Source organism: Saccopteryx leptura, chromosome 2 (assembly GCF_036850995.1).
Source record: "Saccopteryx leptura isolate mSacLep1 chromosome 2, mSacLep1_pri_phased_curated, whole genome shotgun sequence".
Taxonomy (NCBI): domain Eukaryota; kingdom Metazoa; phylum Chordata; class Mammalia; order Chiroptera; family Emballonuridae; genus Saccopteryx; species Saccopteryx leptura.
Genome location: NC_089504.1, coordinates 226,959,835 through 226,981,184, shown reverse-complemented (window position 1 = coordinate 226,981,184; position 21,350 = coordinate 226,959,835). Strand labels below are relative to the sequence as shown.

General features: G+C 42.9%; 2 protein-coding genes across 2 annotated transcripts; both read right to left on the bottom strand.

Moving 5' to 3' along the window:
* Positions 1-6,661: 6,661 nt before the first annotated feature.
* Positions 6,662-7,160, bottom strand: KRTAP8-1 (keratin associated protein 8-1). Its single transcript, XM_066365938.1, has one exon. The coding sequence runs from the start codon at positions 7,122-7,124 to the stop codon at positions 6,933-6,935; it is 192 nt and encodes a 63-aa protein (XP_066222035.1). The 5' UTR covers positions 7,125-7,160; the 3' UTR covers positions 6,662-6,932.
* Positions 7,161-20,123: 12,963 nt separating this feature from the next.
* Positions 20,124-20,808, bottom strand: KRTAP7-1 (keratin associated protein 7-1). The gene has a single exon (XM_066365937.1). It carries the CDS (start codon positions 20,761-20,763, stop codon positions 20,500-20,502), a length of 264 nt encoding a protein of 87 aa, XP_066222034.1. The 5' UTR covers positions 20,764-20,808; the 3' UTR covers positions 20,124-20,499.
* Positions 20,809-21,350: the final 542 nt, after the last annotated feature.

The following is a 21,350-nucleotide window of genomic DNA, read 5'->3' as shown; positions in this document are numbered from 1 at the left end:
GAGATATTCATTGGGGGCTCAATGCAAGCCCAACACTGTATTTGGGGACACAGTGGTGAACCAGATGGATGAGGTCCCTTCATGCAGCACTCGGATCTGATCTGCTGGATTCAGCTAGAATCCACTCCGCTTAGCACAAGGCCGGCAGCAGGCTCAGCACAAACGCTCCTGAGCCAGTGAACCCTGCCCTGCCCCTCTCCACCTTTGCGACTGTGAAAGTGTCTTTGAACTTCCTGAATTCCAGCTTCCTCAAGTGTAAAAAGAGGGTAACAGAACCTGGAATAAAAACTAAACTCCTGGGGTGTTAGAGGAATAATGACCTACCAAAATCCCCAAAACATTAAATACTAGTTCTTTTGCATAATTATTTTTATCATTGAAATAACTAAAAAAAAAAAAAAATGCTAGAATATGATCAAAATAATGGCCTTACTTAAAAATCTCAAATAAAGTCACCGTGGAAGGTTCTCCATGTCATAAAAGATGAATGGGACAAAAGTAGTTACTTACCAAACATTCGGTTCACATGTAATTATTGCTGTTAGATGATGTCCAGTCTGGTTGCATAGTTGGCTGGTCAGTTGGTTGGTTGGTTTTAAGTATGATTCAGTTGCACATAAGCCACCAGAAAACCATGAGGTGAGCACATCCACTGGGCACCAGCTCTCACATTCTGGATGGCTCTGAGAAAGGCCACCCTTTGGCTGAAGAAGAATAATGGGAAATTTAAAATCATACCCACCTGAGTAGGAAGCATTTCCAGTTTCTGATTTGCTTCCTGTGTCTCAAGTTACTGGCAAAAGAGCAAGCAGGCTTTATCTTGCTCTTTTGAGAATGAGAAAAAAATTTCTTTTTTCATGGTAGCTGAAAACTTTTTTTTTAAGGTGTGAAAGACAAGGCCAGTGTAAATCTTTGAAAAAGATGGTTTATTGCAACTGTGAGATTTCTCTGGGCTGAGAAGGCACTTCTCTTGATCTCTCTTGCTGACAAACTACTCATAAATCTACTTAGAAATTGACCCTGCCTTAAGAAGATCTATGGGACTAGAAGAGAAAGCTGTGGTCCTCTAAGAAGTAAGAAACTTGAAGACAGTGGTATCGAAGCAAAAGAGAAGGAAATGCAGGCAAAATAAAAAGGGAAGGAGCAAAATTTATTGCATTACTTCTTATGTGCAAGGATGTTGTAGGAATGGTGTAAGATCTTCTACACATCACTAGACTCTCCATGGCTCTGCCATCTTCACATTCTTCATTACCATAATTTCATGGCCAGCATCTTTCTTGGACAGTGTCATCAAATATCTGGTGACATTAGGAATGCCACTGGCGGACATTTCTCAACCATCTCTGTGACAGAAGGCAGATGTTAGAAGTCTTAAAAATAACCTCTAGACTCTAGAGAATACTTTTGGGGAATGTTTAACATACTTTCAATGGAAGTTATCCTTGAGAAAGTCTTTGGGCTTTATGTAAACTTCTCCTGTGAGCCAAATGGGCAAATATAATGTTGGGCCAATAAGTTTGTGATCTGTATTTTCTGGTTTTGCTCACTTTGTTAAAGATGGCCACTGCTCACATGATGATGCTCTCATGTGATACAGCTTTTCACGTGACTGCCTTTCATGCTTGGGAAGGGGCTTGGTTATGCTAATGTGTGCTGGCAGAGGGTTTTCACACTGAAAAGTTTTAAAAGGAGGAGGTAGGAGGCCATTTTGAGAGAGAGACCACGTTGTTGTAGAGAAGAGAAGAAACCATGTGGGTACAGAGAAGGAGAGGCCATGTGGAGGGGAGGAGGCAGCCAAGATGGAGGCCTGCAGAGAGAAGGAGATGGGGAACAAAGGTGAATAAGGCTGGTGGGGACTTTGATTCTAGGAAAACCAGAAAGATTCTCCTGGTTGTGGAACCAAAGGAACATGTGAGTGGGTTTTGGTGCCCCATGTGTTTGTCTTTCACTCGTTGGCTGGTATGAGTCTAGAATAAAGAAAAATGGCCCACCAGGTCTTGGCTCTGTTGTTTCATTACCGTCTGTCTGAATCAAATGTGAATCTGCATGGGCCAGGCAGCTGTGATTGTGGCCACAGCTACTGGCCTTACATATAAATTTATTGTAAAAATGAGCATTCATATGTTCTACCAGGACTGATGAATCAGTATGTCTGAGTAGTCAAGGAATTGGGACACCTAATAATTAGAGGGGAGGATTTACAAGATTGGACAGAAAGCCTGGAACCAGGTGGAAGCATAATGTTGATACATAGGGTGTGATATGTTAAACATAAATTTTTAAGGAATCATGACACCATTCGAGATCCCTCCATTATGAAAATAAGTTGGTTATGGGAATGAGTCATCCAGGAAATAGCAAGCCTAGCAGAATTAACATTACACTCTGGATGTAAGCAAGTTTACATAGTGTGATTCTGCTTGACCACACTTCATCACAGACTCAGAATTCAAGAAGGTACTAAGAATTTTCTCCAGCCTCACCTTTCTTCCAGAAAAAATTACTCTGAACCATCCTAAAATAGAGAAAGAAAACATATCTCTCTGTCTCCTCTACCTCAAAAGTGCTTTTGTAGAGAAGATGATGTCTTTAATATTCAAATCACCCTCCTCAGTTCTATGGGCCCCATTCAGCAGGAAAATCTTAAACATGCATAGCTCAGTTTTTCAAGTATCTAGAAGAAGTCAACAATGAGGAAGAAAGTTGAGAGGAAAAACAATGTGTCTTCTCATGTGTGACCTCCTAAGATGAATCCAAGTCATAGAAGGTACAGACATCTGACTTACCATCCACAAATGGCTATGAATTATAGAGCAGTCACAAGATGTTAGCAAATGGAGGTTTCGTGTATTTTTTACGTTTGTGGAGGAAATCAGACAGCTTTGTCACATATATTGAGTTTCTACTATGTGCAGAGCATTCAATGCCAAGACTGACCAACAATGAGACACAAATATCTGACCAGACCTCCCACAGACAACAATTCTACCCGAATGCAACATCAAATGTTCTTCCTCCTGCACCTTTGCTCTTCATTTACAAAAGGTACTTGTTCTGTGTTTATTTTTAGGAATCCTACATAAATATGGATGAATCTCTTTGTTCCTAGATTCAGAGTAAATGGAGGAAGCTGCAAAGGGTAGGTACTGAAAAGCCATGAATAAAGGATCTAGTAATTGTTCCAAGTCAGAGGCAGGCCAGCAAACGGCTTGCCGAGATGATTTTTTGCTTTAATGCCTATCCCAGCCCCCATAGAAAAATCTTCCCATCAGGATTCCCAAGGGCAAAGTCTAGTTTAAAAAAATCACTGAATAGCATCAAGTACTGTGGAACATTCTCACATGACATAGGAAGCTACAGGTTTATAAAATCACCCAGTGATACGCTTGTTCCTTGAAGCAGAACATGATATCAAAAGCTTCAGCTCAGGGACTACGGGGGAAAGCATGCAGCAGACGTGCTCTGTGCCCATCCTACACATCTTTGGGGATGTGAAGAAGATTCCTTCCTCTGATTTATGTTATTGAGATATAAACAATTTTCCTTTATCAGGACTCAGTTTCCTGAGCGTGAATAAATACATACATAAATACATACATACATACATACATACATACATAAATAAGTTGTGTGTGTGTGTGTGTGTGTGTGTGTGTGTGTGTGTGTGTGTGTGTTGACTTGAAACAGTGCTTTTTAAAGTATGGGACCTCAGGTCACCTGAACTGGAATCCCTAGAGTACCTCTAAAACCTTGGATTTCTGGTTCATCTATATTGTTGCAAAAGACAAGATTTCCTTCTTTTTAAATAATATTTTGTTCCTTAATAATTTTTTTTATTAAGTGAGAGTCAGGGAGGCAGAGACAGACTCCCACACGTGTCTGACTAGGACCTACCTGGCAAGCCCCTGACCAGGCTGCTATGCCCATCTGGGGCCACTGCTATTTTAGCTCCTGTGGTGAGGCCACAGAGCCATCCTCAGTGCCGGGGGCTAACTTGCGAAATTGTTTGAGCCATGGCTGTGGGAAGGGAAGAGAGAAGAGAGACGAGGGGCAGGGAGAAGCAGGTGATCGCTTCTCCTGTGTGCCCTGGCCAGGAATCAAACCCGGGACCTCCACACACCTGGCCGTGCTCTACAGCTGAGTGAACCGGCCAGGGCTGAAACAGTGCTTTGTAATGTATGGTCCTCAGGTCACCTGAACTAGAATCCCTGAGGTACCTGTAAAACTTTAGATTTCTGGTTCATCCATGTTGCTGCAAATGGCAAGATTTCCTTCTTTTTAAATAATATTTTGTTATTTAATAATTTTTAATTATTATACATTAAAATAATTTTTTAATTTTGCTTTAAAATGTTTGATTTAATAATATTCTACTGTATAGATAACCCCTTTTTTCTTATCCATTCATCTGTCCACTGATACTTAAATTGTTTCTATATCTTGACTATCATGAATAATGCTGCAGTGAACATGGGAGTGCATGTATCTCTTCACAATAGTGATTTCATTTTCTTTGGGCATATGCCCAGAGCAGGGATTGTTAGATCTTGTAAATGATTTTAACTTTTTGAGAAACCTCCATACTGATCTCTGTCAGTGGCTGAACCAATGCACATTCCCACCAACAGTGTATAAGTTTTCTCTTTCTCCACATCTTTGCCAACTCTTGTTATGTCCTGCCTTTTTTAATAATAGCCAGTCTAATGAGTGTGAGGTAATAACTCATTGTGGTTTTGATTTGTATTTCCATAATGATTAGCGATGTTGACCATCTTTAATTGTGCCTGAAAATAAAGACAACTAGATGAGGGGATAGATATATAAATTAGCTTGGTTGTGGTAATCAACCCTTAATATACATGCACACATTGAATAGTCCTTAAATATATACAATTTTTATTTGACAATTATACCTCAGTTAAGCTAGAAAAAAAACATCTAAATTTCTGGACCACATCTCAGAAGTCAGTCAGAATTCCTGGGGGTGAGGCAGAAGGACGTGCCTTTTACGCCAGCTGCCCGGGCGGTTCTCCTGCGCACCACCACTTTGGGCTCACTGGATTAGGTGCTCTCCAAGGTCTTTTCAAGCACAAGTTCAGTCATCATTCCAGAACAGTCAAAGACACACCTTCTAATTTCCATGTTACCCTCTAATGCCTGAAAAAAACCCTTTTTTCTTTTCCCAGTATATTCTAACCTACATGGTTGGTTAAATTACAATTATCATCATGATTTAACATGCTAGAAAGTTTCAGACTGGACATTTCATTGGCTAAACCAATAGTCTACTGGAAAAGAAGCTACTAAATAGATCCTTGCACAGGATGTGTGTGTGTGTGTGTGTGTGTGTGTGTGTGTGTGTGTGTGTTTGTGTGTTTACAGAGACAGAGAGAGAGTCAGAGAGAGGGACAGACAGACAGGAAAGGAAAGAAATGAGAAGCATCAATCATCAGTTTTTCGTTGCGACACCTTAATTGTTCATTGATTGCTTTCTCATGTGTGCCTTGACTGCGAGCCTTCAGCAGACCGAGTAACCCCCTGCTTGAGCCAGCGACCTTGGATCCAAGCTGGTGAGCTTTTGCTCAAACCAGATGAGCCTGCACTCAAGCTAGCAACCTCGGGGTCTCGAACCTGGGTCCTCCACATCCCAGTTCAACGCTCTATCCACTGCGCCACTGCCTGGTCAGGCAGATGTGATTTAAAAAAAAAAAAAGACAACCATTGGATGTACATGGTGGAAGAAATACTCTCTTCCAAAATGCACTCTCCAAACAGCCTTCCTTAACATTTTTAGCTACACAGTGAATTGTATGCAGTACAACCACACACAGATACTCAGTAAGAGAGCAGCTAAGCTAAATCTTCCTGTCCCTACACATAAGATGCTTTCATCGGGAAGGATTGCGACATTTTTTATTTGGCTTGTAAAAGAAATACTGCTCTCTTTTCTAAAGGAGCACAGAAAAGGGCCTGATATTGCTTCAGAAATACTTCCTCATTATCATTACCTCTTTTTTTTTTTCAGGTCTGTGGAAAGATGCTCGTATCATTGAAAAGAGAAATGCACTCTACCTGGTATTGATTCTACAAAGATTAGGAAGCCTTCCATCATGGTGTCTAGCCTCCTGCTCCTAAGCCGTCGTGCAAACATCTCGGGTGGTTTGAATTAAGAAGGTTTATCTCTTTCCCAAAACAACCTCAGACTCTATTTCTATTCTATTACCTGATGCTTCAGAATCCTTAAGTAGGAGGCAAGGTGTTTTATTCTACAGTCAGGAGTCTCTGGGGAGGGAGCACAGAGGATTTCGTTTGCACAAATATGGAAGTAACTGAAAGAGCCTGATGTTAGGGTTTCCTGAAAAGGAGCCCAGGGTGGGCAAAGTGAGGAAAGACACCTGAAGACGGTTGCCATACCCTGGGCACAGGGTTGGACGTGGATGTCACCGGGTTCAGGGAAGGTTAAGACGCTGTTTGTGTTTTCAACACCAGCAGCTCCCCTCTTGCCTGCTTATCACACACGATCACAGGTTATTTGATTTCTCCCTGTTTCCAACACCCACATGAGAAAAAAACAAACCCATGCACCTCCCCACTCAACCGACAACAGAAGCCAGGCTCATCCCAGAAAGGAAACTCCACTCGGGTGAGGATACGGTGCTCAATTCAAACAAGTTTATTGACACTTGGGCAGACCCACCCACAATGTTGTCAGGACAAGTGAGGTGAAGGTGGGGAGAACCCAAAATCAATTCAGGTGTGTGTGTCCAGGGTCTGAGAGTGTCCCAGCGCGTCTCCTGAGGCAGCCACTGGTGGCAACAGGTGCGCTCTCATCTTCCTCTGCAGGATCCTGGGCGCAGTGCACAGAGCGCACAGGTGGGTGCCCACAGGTCCACGTGGAGAGGGCGCGCTGGGCTAGGCGCAGTGGGCGGTCAGTAGAGAGCGTAGGGCCAGTATCTGCGGTAGCTGAAGGGTCCCATGCCTGCGTAGCCGTATCCGCAGCCGTAGCCCACTGGCGAGTAGGTGCTTCCGTAGCCGCAGCCCACGCTGTAGCCCAGGGGGTAGCCGTAGCTGCCCCAGTAGCAGCCGGGAAAGGCGGCCCCGGAGAAGTTACCGCAGTGCATGCTGTGTGCGTGGAGGGTCGAGGTGGCAGGAGAAGGCCTGTCCTGGGCGTAATGGTTCCCTGGCCCTGCTGGCCTCCCTATATACCCCCGGCCTAGGGGTGTGGCCATGAGCACAGGCCCTCATTTTCATTCTTGACACCAGTTGGCATCCCCGGGTAAGCTCATTAATGCAGTTGACTCTTGTTGGAAGAGGCTTTACAGGTGCTTAAGTCAGCTCTCCTGGGTAGGATGCCTTCCCACAGATCGTGTCCCTTCCCTTACAAAAGCCATGGCAGCGACTTCAAAGCTCCAGGCCCTAGTAGAGGCTGGAGGCTAACAAGGTGTGGGTAGAAAGGTGCCAACACCAAGACAGAGACTGAGGTCCTGAAGTGAAAGTCAGTCCCCTTGCTCTCTGAATCTCCGCAAGGACACATGGCTGGAATTCTGTTTTATCAATGAAGTCATAAATACATTGTGAGTCCATCTCAAAATAGAGGTCTTAGGATTATTTGACTAAAGAAGTCTCTCTTTGACAGTAAGCACAACACATGCAAGAGGACTTCTTGGAAAGACTACTTTTGTGATTTTTGGGGGGAGTTGTTTGTTTTTTGTTTTATCACTGCTTGTAGTTACCCTCTTTAGAAAACTGGTTAATTTTATTTTAATTAGAGATCTCACCTGAATTACTTCTAACATCACCTTTCTAGAGCACTGCCTGAACTGATAATCTTGTTAAATAAAAAATGGAATTTGTGAATGGATCCTAGAAATGAATTGTCAAACAGCTAAGATTTGTTGGTCTGATATACTTTCCCAAGTAAATGTTGAAAATAACCATGTAAAAAAAGGAAAACGAATGGGAAATGTTACCTTAAAATGCGTATTTTTTTTCTATGAGACTAATGAAACCAATTATCTGTCAAATCTGATGATCTTGTGAGAAGGGCAAGGTAACAATATTAAATCAACATTATGTTACTCGTGTAATGACCGGGCACTCCAAGATGGGAGACCAAAGTCATTCCTCTCTAAACAGAAGTTAGGCTCTCAAGTATGAATTAAAGGAGCAATGAGACTGATCAAAACTAATTTAGGTCATGCAAGATCAAATAAATTACCCCCAGATTCCTGCCCTGAGAGTCCCTGGAATGGCACTTAGCAAAAAACACAGAAAATGCAACAGAGGGCACAGCATAGAGCTAGAAGGGCATGGCACTATCAGGAGTCACTCTGAAAAGGCCACAGAATGGCTGCGTTTCACATCCTGACCACCAAGTCTCACTTTAGACCTTAGGGGTAACTTCCCTCTCCGTTGCAGCAGCTAAATTTGTAGCCCAGAGAGATCACAGGTTGAATCCGAGGGCACACACAGCAAGAAGCTTAGAAAAATACAAAACAATGCCAGCATTCTAACCACTAATTGGTTAATTATAGCAGGAGGCATTTCTGGAAATAAATGGGACAATGGCCTACCATCCTCCCTTAGGAACAAAGCTGCAGGGCCACCCAGAGTGACTCAGCCTTTAAAATGCAAACATATCATGTGACTTATCACTAAGTGATGCCAGGGAATTCACATTAGCTTCACAAATACGAGGAAAAAAAATATTCAACAGCAAACCCTTCACTAAAAATCATATAAGATTTACATTGTATTACTACTGTCATCACCTTGCTCTAACTCATAGAAAACTGGTAACATTTGGAGAAAAGAAAAATTAAACAAAAAAAATGGCATTATATAGGATAAAAGGATAAAGATTTGATTTAAAGCCAAAGATCAATTAAGAGGCTTCATTTAAATAAGTTTCTCTCCCACCTGCCTACCATCTAAGATACTAGCTTTGCCCTTCAGGGCAAAATACCCAGCTTTGTATCTGAGTAGTAATGGTGAATAAAAATTAAAATAGAATGACTTTTAAAAACTTTAAAACTGCAAATCGGCACAGACCTGGTGACTTGGAATAGCCCAGATTTACTGGCGGACAGTGGCAGTGGTCAGGAGTCTGAGATCAGGGTGTGGGCAGGGCTGGTTCCTTCAGGCAGATCTGAGGGGAGTGCCTGCTTCCTGGCCTTTCTCAGTTTCTTTGCATCCTGTGTTCATGGACTAGCATCCCTCCAGTCTCTTGCTTCTGTGATCACATCTCCTCCCCCTGACTCTGACACCCGTGTCTTTCTTGTGGAGACTCGTGCAATCACATGAGGCCCACCCGAATAATCCAGGGCAGTCTTCCTACATCGGGACCATTCCCTTAAACACATCTGCTAGGTCCCTTTTCCCACGTAAGCAACATATTCACAGTGAACAGCTTTGTGGGCCCCTTATTCAGCCTGCCACACTACCTAACTCAAGCTACTGATGTATGTACCTATCCTGCCAGTGGCTTCGAAACTAGCCAAGTGCCATCTCCCTCCTACAATCTGCTTCCTACAGCCAACATGCTCACAAAAAGCATATCTGGTTATAAATCACACACACACACAAATGCAGACACAAGTTAAAAATATTTCAATAAGTGTCTCATTGCTTGTAGGGTAAAAAATACTATTTTTTAATCTTTAAACTGAACGAAAAGCCCCCCACTTACTCTGCGGAAGCCTCCCTGACTGACTTGCGCGTCTTTGAACACATCCTGCTTCTTCTCATGCTCAAGCCTAGACACGCACTGTGGGCTCCACATAACATTATCTTTTCTTATCTCTCTTCCTTCGTGCTGACCCGCCTTCAGATACCAGCTTAGCACTTCCATTGGGAGGTCTTTGTGACCCTCAACCCCCTGACTGTATTAGCTAAAGTCCACCTCTAGTATGACGCAGCAAGGCCAGCACCTGCCTCACACTGTAGCTCCTTTCACCGCTGCCTGTGTGACAGACGTCTGCCTCCCTAGCACGCCTGTGTCCAAGAGAGCAAACATGACACCTCCAATCAGCTCTGATGCCTCTGTGCCTTGCTTACTACTGAGCACAACGTAGGTTTTCAGTACGTATCAGTTGGATGAATAAAAGAATGAATGAAAATTCTAAACCAGGCTTGGCCACTCACTCTGAGAATTGAAGAAGATCACTTTTCCGGGCCCCAAGTCATTCAATCATGAAATAAAGTAAATTGACTTCCCCGGACGCACCCCCTTAGCCATTGTATGTGTTGAACATCAACCTCACTGATGAGCCAACATTATACAGCCGTCTGCTCTCATTGGAACTTGGCCAGTTCAGTATGCAGCTACGGAGAGCTCTTCTGCCCACTGTATCCCCGCCCCTGCTCAGACACCCACATGGGCTCCCAGCTGCCATCCCTTAAAAAACGAAATGTAGTGATGGAATCAAAGGAGAGAAAGGTTGAAATCTCCACAATCACTTCAGAAGTTTAGTCTGTACAAGAATCATTTGGGGTCCTTGCTTAAATGCATATTCCTGAGCTTCAGGTCTGAGTCGCTAGGACCGGGGTGGGGGCCAAGGAATCTGCATTGCACATAAGCTGCCCAGGCATCCCAGGAAAGTTGGTGCTTTGGTCATCCCATTTGAGAAATCAGCAGTGTATTATGGTAAGCTGTCTGAAGAGGTGTCATCTTTTAAAAAAAAAAGCACACACAAAACTTAAAATGAGATGAATGTACATAATACTGCAGAGGGAAAGTGGACACCTTCTTAGCCGGGTTTAATAACCAGAGGGAATGCAACATTGTCATGGGCAACTTTATGCCCCAGGGGACATTTGACAATGTCTGGAGACATTTTTGTTTGTCATGACTGGAGGATGCTGGGTAACCTCTAATGGGTATAGAGAGGCCAGGGATGCTGCCAAACATAAGGTATAGAACAACACCCTTCTACACACACGCACACACACACATCTATCTATCCCAAAATGTCAACAAAGCCAAAGTGAAAAATGCCAGTCTTAAGGCAAGCTCACGTGCAGACACTCTACCCAAAGACATCACAGGCCAGAACTTGCTAACCAGGTCTCAGGGCTAATGTGACATGCACAATCTCAATAATTTGCTTTCTCAGCGCTTTTAGGGCTACGCCATGTTTGTGAGGCTTCCTGGTTAATTATCAGAGCAAGCTCCTAATTACCAACAGGGCTATTTGATGTGGAACCCGTGTGGTTTCCTTAAAAGACAATATGACACCACAACAATGCCTGCCCTCATAGCAGGCTCCCCGACTCCTCATCTGTGTTTCACAAACAACATGAAAAAGTAACCCCAAGGAAGGTGCGTGGGTTTTGGGGGGTTTTGGGGGGGGTTGCTGCAAGCCCTGAGTCACAGATGAGTATCAAGGTCACTTTTTGCTCATAGTGATGAAAAACGGAGGAGCAGAGATCTACTCCGTGTGACAGAGGGAGCACTGGGCCGGGAACTGAAATTGTGTATATATTTAAAGCCCAGCACAGCTGTTGAAAGAGTAGAGAACAAGAAATAATGGTCTCATGCCCTCTCAGTGCAGAGGCAGACGCAGGGATGAGTCTTCACTCTTTGGTTGCCCTTTGGAAGGCTTGAGATCATGTCCTTCTGATGACCTTAAAAACAAAGTTTCGTGTTACTGCCAAGTCACAAATGGTGGCAAGCTCAGTCTGCTGGAAGCATCATGTCTCCAAAGTCTTTGCTGACCATTAACTCAATATAAAAATAAATAAACTTTAATTTAAGAATGAGGACCAGCCTGACCTGTGGTGGCGCAGTGGATAAAGTGTCGACCTGGAAATGCTGAGGTCGCCAGTTCGAAACCCTGGGCTTGCCTGGTCAAGGCACATATGGGAGTTGATGCTTCCAGCTCCTCCTCCCTTTCTCTCTCTCTGTCTCTCCTCTCTCTCTGTCTCTCCCTCTCCTCTCTGAAATGAATAAATTTTAAAAAAGGGAAAAAAATAAAATAAATTTTAAAAAAACCTTTTTTTTTTTTTATAAATTTTTATTAATGTTAATGGGATGACATTAATAATTCAGGGTACATATATTCAAAGAAAATATGTCTAGGTTATCTTGTCATTAAATTATGTTGCATACCCCTCACCCAGAGTCAGATTGTCCTCCGTCACCCTCTATCTAGTTTTCTCTGTGCTCCTCCCCCTCCCCCTAACTCTCTCCCTCCTTCCCTCCTGCGTCCAACCTTTAAAAAAAGAAAAAGAAAAAAAAAAAAAGAATGAGGACCCCTGTCCCCTATACTCCTTTTTCTTAAAATTTACAGCTGCTCATTAGGGATGTCCTGAAAATTCCACAGTGGTGATGATGTGCCTTGAATGTAGAAACTTCCAGATGGAAATGATGAGGCCCACTTGTAAAGCAGAATACTGAAAGGGAAGGACAGTGGAAAGGAAGAAAAGGTACCAGGGCACAGGAGTACAAATACCACTGTCAAAGACGATGTCAGGAGCCTCAGAGGCAAATCGCTGGGACCGATATGCTGTCTAAGAAATAACAGGGTATATTTAAAGGCAACTATAACCAATGCATTCAGGACTTCCATCAAAGATCCCAAGAGGTTCCTGTCTGACAGGCCTTAGACGCAAAGAACACTTGCACCCATCTGATAGAACCCCACCTTTACAACTTTAAGTGCTTTCCCTCAATCTTCAGTAGAAATGAAAGAGTAATAAAAATCGTTTTCCTGTAAATAGCAATAAAAAGTAGAACAAAAAGTAGAGGGAAGGGAAAATCATTTTTAAAAACCTTTTCCTTTTCTGCTGAAAATAATACCATTTCACCAACTCCCTCTCTTTTTTATTTTTTGTATTGAGAAAGAGAAGGGAGAGAGAGAAAGAGAAACATTAATCTGTTGCTATAGGTGCACTGACAGGGGATTGAACCTGCAACCTTTATGTGTCAGAATGATGCTCTAACCAATGTCGCTATCCAGCCAGGGCCCATTTCATCAGCTCTTTAAAAATCGAGATGAGATACATTCCTGTTCTACTTCCTTTGGCACGAGAATCACCGGTCTGGGCCAGGGCACAGACTTTACAAGCGCATCAGTCACCCGAGAATCTTGTCCAAGGGCCAAGTGTCATTTGGCAGAGGAGGGGCCCATGATGCTTTATCTTGAACACGCTCCCAGGTGATGCCTGTGTTTCTTGTCCTCTAACAGTATATTTAAGTAGCAAGGGACTAGGCTTTTCTCTTAGGTTTTACACAATTATATAAGGCAACAAAAGTTTTTCAGGCATCTGGGGGACAGCACAGGGGATAAACTATTGACTGCGGCACGGTCCAGTCCTGAGGGACTTCCAGCATGCACATTACAGGGAGGGAATCGGGCCTGTCGGTTGATGAGGGTGAGAAAGCTACACAGCAGCCCTGATGGTAAGACAGAATGTCCCCTCCTTCCCATCCACCACCTCCCAAACGTAGCACCAGAGGGGGTCGGTTGATGACAGATGGAGACAGAACAAGACCACGTGCGATCCTGTCTGAGAGTGGGTGAAAACAAGAGCTCTGTTCAAACCATAGAAATGTCCAAACACCACCTCAGTGACGGCCACCTCTTTGCCAGAGACAGTTGACGTGACTCCACCTCCTAAAAACACTGTTGAAACGCCCAACGCCTGAACAAGGCACACTTCCTGAGAGTACCTGTGAGAGGCAGAATATGGCCCTCCAAAAACGTCACCATTCAAAGCTTCAGGACCTGTGACTATGTCAGATTACCAATTAAGGCGGCTAGTCTCCTGGCCCTGGGGGAGGGGGGAATCCTGGATTATCTGCACGGGGCCAGTGTGATCAAAAGGGTCCTTAAAGTAAAACACTTAGTCAGGAGGGTTGAAATTCAAATCAGGCAGAGAGATTTGGAGATGCCATGCTGCTGTCTTTGAAGATAAGGTGACCAACTTTTTTACAATGAAAAGGACCAAAAAAAATTAAAGAAAATGATACCGTAAATAAAAGAAACATTTTATTCATTGCAACAATAATACACTATAATATGATAAATGCATAATAAAACATTTGTAATATTATATATTGTAATTATGCTTACATGCCTATTAATTTTTAATAATAATTGTAAGAAAAAAGTACGTATTAGATACAAATACGTCACATCACATGCAATGGATCGACTCTGCATCGATTGAATACGGACATTTACAGATTAGTCTTTTAATATCAAAAAGGAGGACATGTAGGAGCACAGTTTTCGAGGGAGGACGGAACTTAAAAAGAAGGACTGTCCTCCCTAAAGGAAGATGACTGGTCACCTTATAAGAGGAAGGACTGGGACACACGTGGGGGAGGGGGGCTTGAGAACGGGGACAAGGAAGGACAAAGAGTCCCTGCAGAGCCTCCTCAGCAGTGCAGTCTACCAAAGCCTCGCTCTGAGCCCAGGACCCAGAGCTCCCACTTTAAACTCCTAACCTCCAAAATTGTAAGAGAATGAATATGTGGCTGATCTAAGCCACTGAGTTTGTAGAAATGTATTACAGACAGTACCCTGTCCAGAAGAGACCCCTGCCTTTTTTAATCCTCTCCAAAATCAACTAATTCAAGCTCAAGCCCTAGAACCAGCACCCTCTTACTGAGACAGCCTGCGCCCTCTCATATTGCATGGTCCACGCTGTTGCAACTAGTTCACAAAACACACTTTGGTTGACGGCAGGTGTATTCCTGAGGGTCTTGGTCAGAGAGCTTTGGCAGTGCAGTGTGAACATTATGATATTAAAGTAATAAAGCACTTTCATGGGATTATCAACATAATCCCATGGTCACTGACTTGAGCCTAAAGGTCACTGGCTTGAGCAAGGGGTCACTAGCTCAGCTGGAGCTCCCCACTCTGCCGCTCCACCTGTCAAAATACATATGAGAAAGCAATCAATGAACAAATAAAGTGAAGCAACTGCAAGTTGATGCTTCTCACCTCTCTCCCTTCCTCTCTCTCTTTCTCTCTCTCTTTCAAATAAATATATAAATTAAAAGAAATGAAGCTCATCACCTGAAACCAGGGTGCTCCATGGGACAGGAAGGCCTTGGGGAGGGTCTATAGTTCAGGAGATGAATAAGGCAGACAGCAGCCAAGAACTGTGGGAAGTCCCATCCCCAGAGAGAAACGTGGTGTGGAGACACAGAAAACAAGATGAGAGAAATTGGTAGTTCTATGAACCACACGTGGCTCTGTATCTTGATTTCTGTAAGCAACCACAGAATAACCAAAGCCTCGGTGAAAGAGAGCTGTAGGACAGGATTTGTATTTCGAGAGATGCTCACGGTCTGCCCTATGGGCAATGGCTGGGGACTGCCTGGCAGACCAGGTGAGCCACTGGGGTAGGAAGCCAAGTATGAACTGGGGCAGAAGTTGGGACTGAAAATCTGCTGCCATTTCTTAGAGATGGCGAGGTGGGACAATCAAAGGGACTGGTGTCAATGTCAAGGTCAAGTATGGCAACTAAGAATTATTAAAATGTATAGGGCAAGCCTATGAAAATACTGGAGGATCTTGATGACCTCAGTTCGGGTCCATGGGCAAACACAGCATGAAACTTTGGCTTCTGTTACCTGAGGGAGAACAAAGAGCACGGATGGAATCAGAAGACCTCAGCTCAATACTTGGGCTCAGGTGTCTGTCAGTCTTCTTACCTGGCCAACATCTATCTGCCCATGTGGGAAAATTACTTAATTTCCATCCATTTCCTCATGATCATTACCTCTAAAACTAGTTGTCAGACTCAGATAAAATGCTATGGAAGTATGATGTAAAATGTAAATGACCTCATGACCAAAGCTACAATTATTAATGGCCTGGCAAGTGACATTAAGCAAAGATGCACCCCTGGTTTTAGAGTGAAGGGACCAACCTAGAGTCAGCATATCCTTGCTTCACTAGTTCTTGGAAACTTTCTGTACAAATAACATTATACAGCCTCAAACAAATGATTGAATTTTTCAATACTGGCTTCCTCTTCAGTGATATGAAAGAAAATGAAACCTACCTCAAAACACTGTTATACAAACAAAGAGTGAGATTATCTATTGCTGTGTCTGTCGCAGTCCCTGTAGGAGATAGAGACAGTTAGTTGTTGCTATACGTGATCTCACCTTGTTCTTCTTTAAGGTGTTTCCATTTTGGGGGTTCAAGGTGGCAAAAGACATACAGATTTTTCCTTTCCCTCCCCAAGAACCCACAAAATTATAGTGAAACCACAACAGAGAGGATTGGAGGGGCAATCTCAGTGGAGGAGAGATTGGCTAAATTTCTGAACAAGGAAAAGGAGAGAAAAGAGACAGAAGGAGGAAGCCAAGCAGAACTGTGAGAGGAGAGGCTGCAAGGCAAGAGGGAGCCAGCCTTCCCTTCAAATCCCTGGAGAAGCGGGACTCACAACACTAAGAAAAACACCAGGATTGGGGCCGAGAAAGAGTTAAGGGGTGTTGCTGAGTATCTAGTGCAAGAACAGGCAATATGAGTGTTGTCCCTCGAATTTAAAGCAAATGACCATACAGTCTGGCCCTTGAGGACTGAGCCTAAAAGTCAACCAGCCCTTCTCCACACTACCTTGAATTCCGCCGGTGGGTTAACTGTCCCTGTACACAGAGCTCCTGTGCAGCTTCTTCATGTGGCGTACTAACTGTGAAAGAATGGCTGACAATGGTAGTGATAACAGGTGTAGCAGGCGATAGGATAGGAATGAGGGTGTACGGCCCTGGTCCCACACAGTGAGCACACTGAACACCCACCTCCCAGATTCTAAGCACCAGTCCTCCCATTCAGGACTTTGGGCTCCCAAGAGACATCACTGAGTCCAGGCTTGATGAAGAAAATTCAAGATGAGCCTGAGCTATCTTGTTGAGCCAGAAAGTAAGAAATAAATCAAATGCTATGGGGGTTACTTCTAAAGGACATAAGAGCCAGGATGTTCCCATGGTCCAAATCTGGGATAATGTGAGCATCACAGTTAATAACATTAATGGATATAACATATTGAGAAAAAGAAGGATCCACAAGTTCATAGTGACAGGAACACTGATACATATAACTGTGCTCACATGAAAATGGATGGGGGTGCCTGACCTGTGGTGGCGCAGTGAGTAGGGGGTAGACCTGGAACACTGAAGTCGTCGGTTCAAAACTCCGGGCTTGTCTGGTCAAGGCACATGTGGGAGTTGATGCTTCCTGCCCCCCCCCATCTCTTTCTCTCTCTCCCCTCTCTAAAATGAATAAATAAAACCTTAAAAAAAATAAAAAATAATGGATGGGGGTAAGAGAAGTTCCTTTCTGATAGTAGAATGCCAACTAAGAAATGTAAAAGAATTTATAAAATTAGAGAATTGTGAGTGGATCCTAAAATCAGTGGTTGAAACCTGGAAAAGAAATAAGATAGTTTACATTTTGCCAAAGTATCAAACACAGATTATTAATTGCTAAGGCAGAAATAGCAACTTGACAGGCAAGAAACTTGGAAAAAACACCAGTGTCATCAAGCGATCAAAGATAACATGGACCATATTTACATAAACCAACATATTGGACCTCCTGTAATGGTGCACTATAAGGAATACAGCTTCTCTCTTTTATGGCATGTGTATAAAAAAATGTTTAATATGAATCTAATTATGACACAAGTTAGAGAAACCTAGATCGAGGGACATTTTATAAATAATTGGCTACCTTCTTCAAATCAGATGAGATCGAGACAAAAAGGCTGAGAAAATGTGCAGGTTAGAAGAGACTAGAGAGACATACCTGGTACTGGATGAGGTCCTGAAGCAGGGGTCTCATAACTACAAGAGACATTACTGGGACAATTGATTAAATTTGAGTATGCAGCCTGGATTAGGGAATAGTAGTATTATTAGGGTAAATGGGTATAATACCTGCAAGTCATTCTGGAGTAGATTTGACTATGCAAATGCTGTGTCTATATTATGATTACTACATGCATAAATAGTATTGCATATACAGAAATAATAAATGTATTATTTCTATAAAGAAATATATAATATATAGAAATAGAGTAAGTGGTGCAAAATGTAAACATTTAATAAATCGGGCATGAGGACTGTACACTGTTACAGCAACTTGTATGCAATTGTGAAATTAAGTCAATGTAAAAAGATTATCTAATTGACAACAAAAAGAATTATGTATTCAGAACAGACAGTAAATGGTGACAATATCTGGACTCTCAAGGTCGGCAGAGAGCCCAGATCCCTGGCTCAGTACACGATGTCCCTGAATGTCCCACAAACAGATCCGGCTTCTGCTGTGTTGGGTGTCTGTCAGTGAGAGCGCTCTTCATCCTCAGACAGCCCCCCTCACTCCCTCTGGCACAGCCACACCTGTCATGATGTGGAACCCTTACCCCCTGTTGGCATCCCAAACTTCCCTTCTATGCAAGTCTCCAACGCTGTTTACGCTGTGAATATATGTATCTTGGGGGGGGGGGGTGTAGCTACAACTTGGGGCTGACAAAACTGAAGTATGCGCTGAAGATTAGATAATAGTGTTATATTAATATTGAATTTTCTCATTTTAATAATTACACTTTTCTTGTTCTTGGGGTAAGTGGGATCATAGACAGAGACAGATGATAGATGATAGATAGATAGATAGATAGATAGATAGATAGATAGATAGATAGATAGATAGATAGATAATAGATAGATAGACATAGATACATAGGTTTTATTATAGGCTGTCTTTTATTTTGAGTCCTCAGAAGAAAATGACTAAGGAATATTTCTCTCTGGATAATCATTTATATCACATTGATTGGCATAAAATAAAAGTCTATTAAGTGTCCTTCAACTATTAAATTCAGTGCATTTAACTTCTGAGAGCAAGGATTATTTATGTCTCTGTCCCAAAATCTTAGGGCAATGCTTAGTATTGTCGCCACTTATTGAGTGTCTGCTGAGTAAGTCCCTCTTGAGGAAAGTCAGCTTCTCAGGTGGAATCTCTGTTGTAGGTTTTTACAGGCACAAAATTTGTAACATGGTGTCCAGAGCCCAACAATACTTCACACATACCTAAATGAGCTTTACATTGGCCTGTACAATGTTTGCACCCATAAAACAGAGAGTTAACAAGTCAATGAACAATTCCTGAGCATCTTCTCTGAAGCATGTAGGGTGCAATAAATATTTAACACATGAATGAATTAGTCTTAATTCTAACAAAAAGTATTTGGCTTCAATAAATCAGAGATGTCTCAGTGAGCAAAACAAAAACCACTTTTTAAATGCAGACTGCATATCATTTCAAGTGCTCCTGATGGCAACTGTCATTTCAAAGAATAAAAAATTCATGTTTAATGCAGCTACATCTATACCCAGAGGTAAAGAGGGTGAGAAACATAAAACCCACCAACCACAAACAGGGGAATAGTATGTGGTTTTAGCTGTTGTCTTCTCTTTATTGACCAGATCTTAGAAACTCCTAAAGACAGAGATTCATAACTAAGCGCATGGGGTTGACATGCTTCCAACAGTCCGTAGGGTTCAAAGCTCTCTAGAGCTGAGTTCTGTAAACAGGGGAACAGGGGGAAGAACCAAAACGGAATTGTCACAAATGAAAGGAGGAAAGAAAGGTTTGCAGCGTTCAACAGCTTAAAAAAAAAAAAAAATGCTCCTATACATAATCAGCATAGACAAACTCTAACAATTACAGGACATTTGGGTTAAATTTAGGACATTTTAATGAAACTTTTAAAAATTGAAATCTCAAAATAAAGGGACAAAATGTGAGGCATCACCCTGCTTTTATGTATAGTCTGAAATGAGAATAAGGTTTGGTAAGAGTTGACCATGACAGGTAGAAATCAGTTGATGAGTTTAAAAGCATGAAAGCACAGTAAAAGAAACAAACAGAACGCCCTGGCCCAGTAGTTCAGTTGGTTAAAGCATCATCCCCAGTACGGCAAGGTTGTGAGTGTTCAATCCCCAGTCAGAGCACACACAGGGGTCAACCAATGAGTGCATAAATAAGTGGAACAACAAATTGGTGTTTCTCTCTCTCTCTCTCTCTCTCCCCCCCCACATCCTCTCTCTCTAAAAATCAATCAATAAAAAAATAAAACAAAAATATTTGGGCTGAACAAGTTAGATTTATTAAGAGACTGACAGCAGAGCCCTTCCTACCCACACCCACTCTGATGCACAGATGTTGGCATAAGACTTAATAATACATGAGCAGAACAACCAGAAGAGACAAGCCACTTGCTTCACTGCTGAAATTCAGGTGTGTCAAAGGAATACACCTTGCTTTCTCAAGCTGTAGGTAAGTATCAGTCCAGTATTTGATGCCTGGGTGATGCCTGGGTAACTCATCCAGCATCAGCAACAGCCAGATCTCTGTAAGAAGTCAGCAAGAAGGTGGAAGATGCATCTCCTGAGCACATCTGGAGGCAGGAGGACAGTCATCATTCTTCACATGGTTCTGAGTCCTGCAGTCTCCTGGAGCCCTGGGTCCCTCAGTAGGTGCTATAGCCAAAGCCAGAGCCCGAGCCCCATGGCCGGCAGCAGCTGCCACCGTAGCCACAACACAGGTTGCTGGCATTGCTGCCGCCAAAGCTGTAGCCCAGGGAGCCGTAGCCATTGCATCCATAACCATAGTTCAGGGGAGAGCCCAGGGGTATGACGCAGTTCAGAGGGCTGGCTCTGAAGGTCCTGTGGAAGTTGGTTCCATAGCAAGGATAGCCGGGGAAGTAGCTTCCGCAGCAGAAGAAACGAGTCATGGTGGCAGGAGTAGAGGAGGATTTGAATAGGTTACAAAGAGCAAGGTACCTGAGTGGGAATGAAGATCTCCTCCTGTACGGGGCTTTTTATACCTCACATGGGAGGGCATGCCATGCTTGTCTAGACATCTTCCCATTAATTTGCATTAGTAACTCTAGTGTTTGCAAATAAAATGCATATAAAGAAACCCACAGACTCATTGCCCACATTTTTGTTGGCTTTTCTGTTTGCAAAGGAATGTGTTGTATCATCAAAGCCCGTGGCTGTCCTTGACACAGCTGAATTCTTTTTTCATCAGTGTCCATAGCTTAACTGCAATTCTGAAGGCATCATATAAGAACTCTTTAAATCCTGATTATAAACTCCTTGCCACTGACTAAAAGAGCTTCGGCATCAGTGTAAACACTTCTGTAGCTTCTTGAGATTCTCTCCATGTGACATTCAGAAACGTTGTGGGCCAACTGCGTTGCGAGAATGGGGTTTCTTCTGGAGCAAGGCAACCCCACTCCAATTACTTAGAACTAGAGGTGGTGGTTGCAGAACCCCGTGTGTATATAGAATGCTAACAATTGTTCACGTTGAAACG

Excerpts from the sequence above, each read along its gene's own strand:
- KRTAP7-1 (XM_066365937.1), bottom strand. The coding sequence starts at position 20,763 with ATGACTCGTTTCTTCTGCTGCGGAAGCTACTTCCCCGGCTATCCTTGC.
- KRTAP8-1 (XM_066365938.1), bottom strand. The coding sequence starts at position 7,124 with ATGCACTGCGGTAACTTCTCCGGGGCCGCCTTTCCCGGCTGCTACTGG.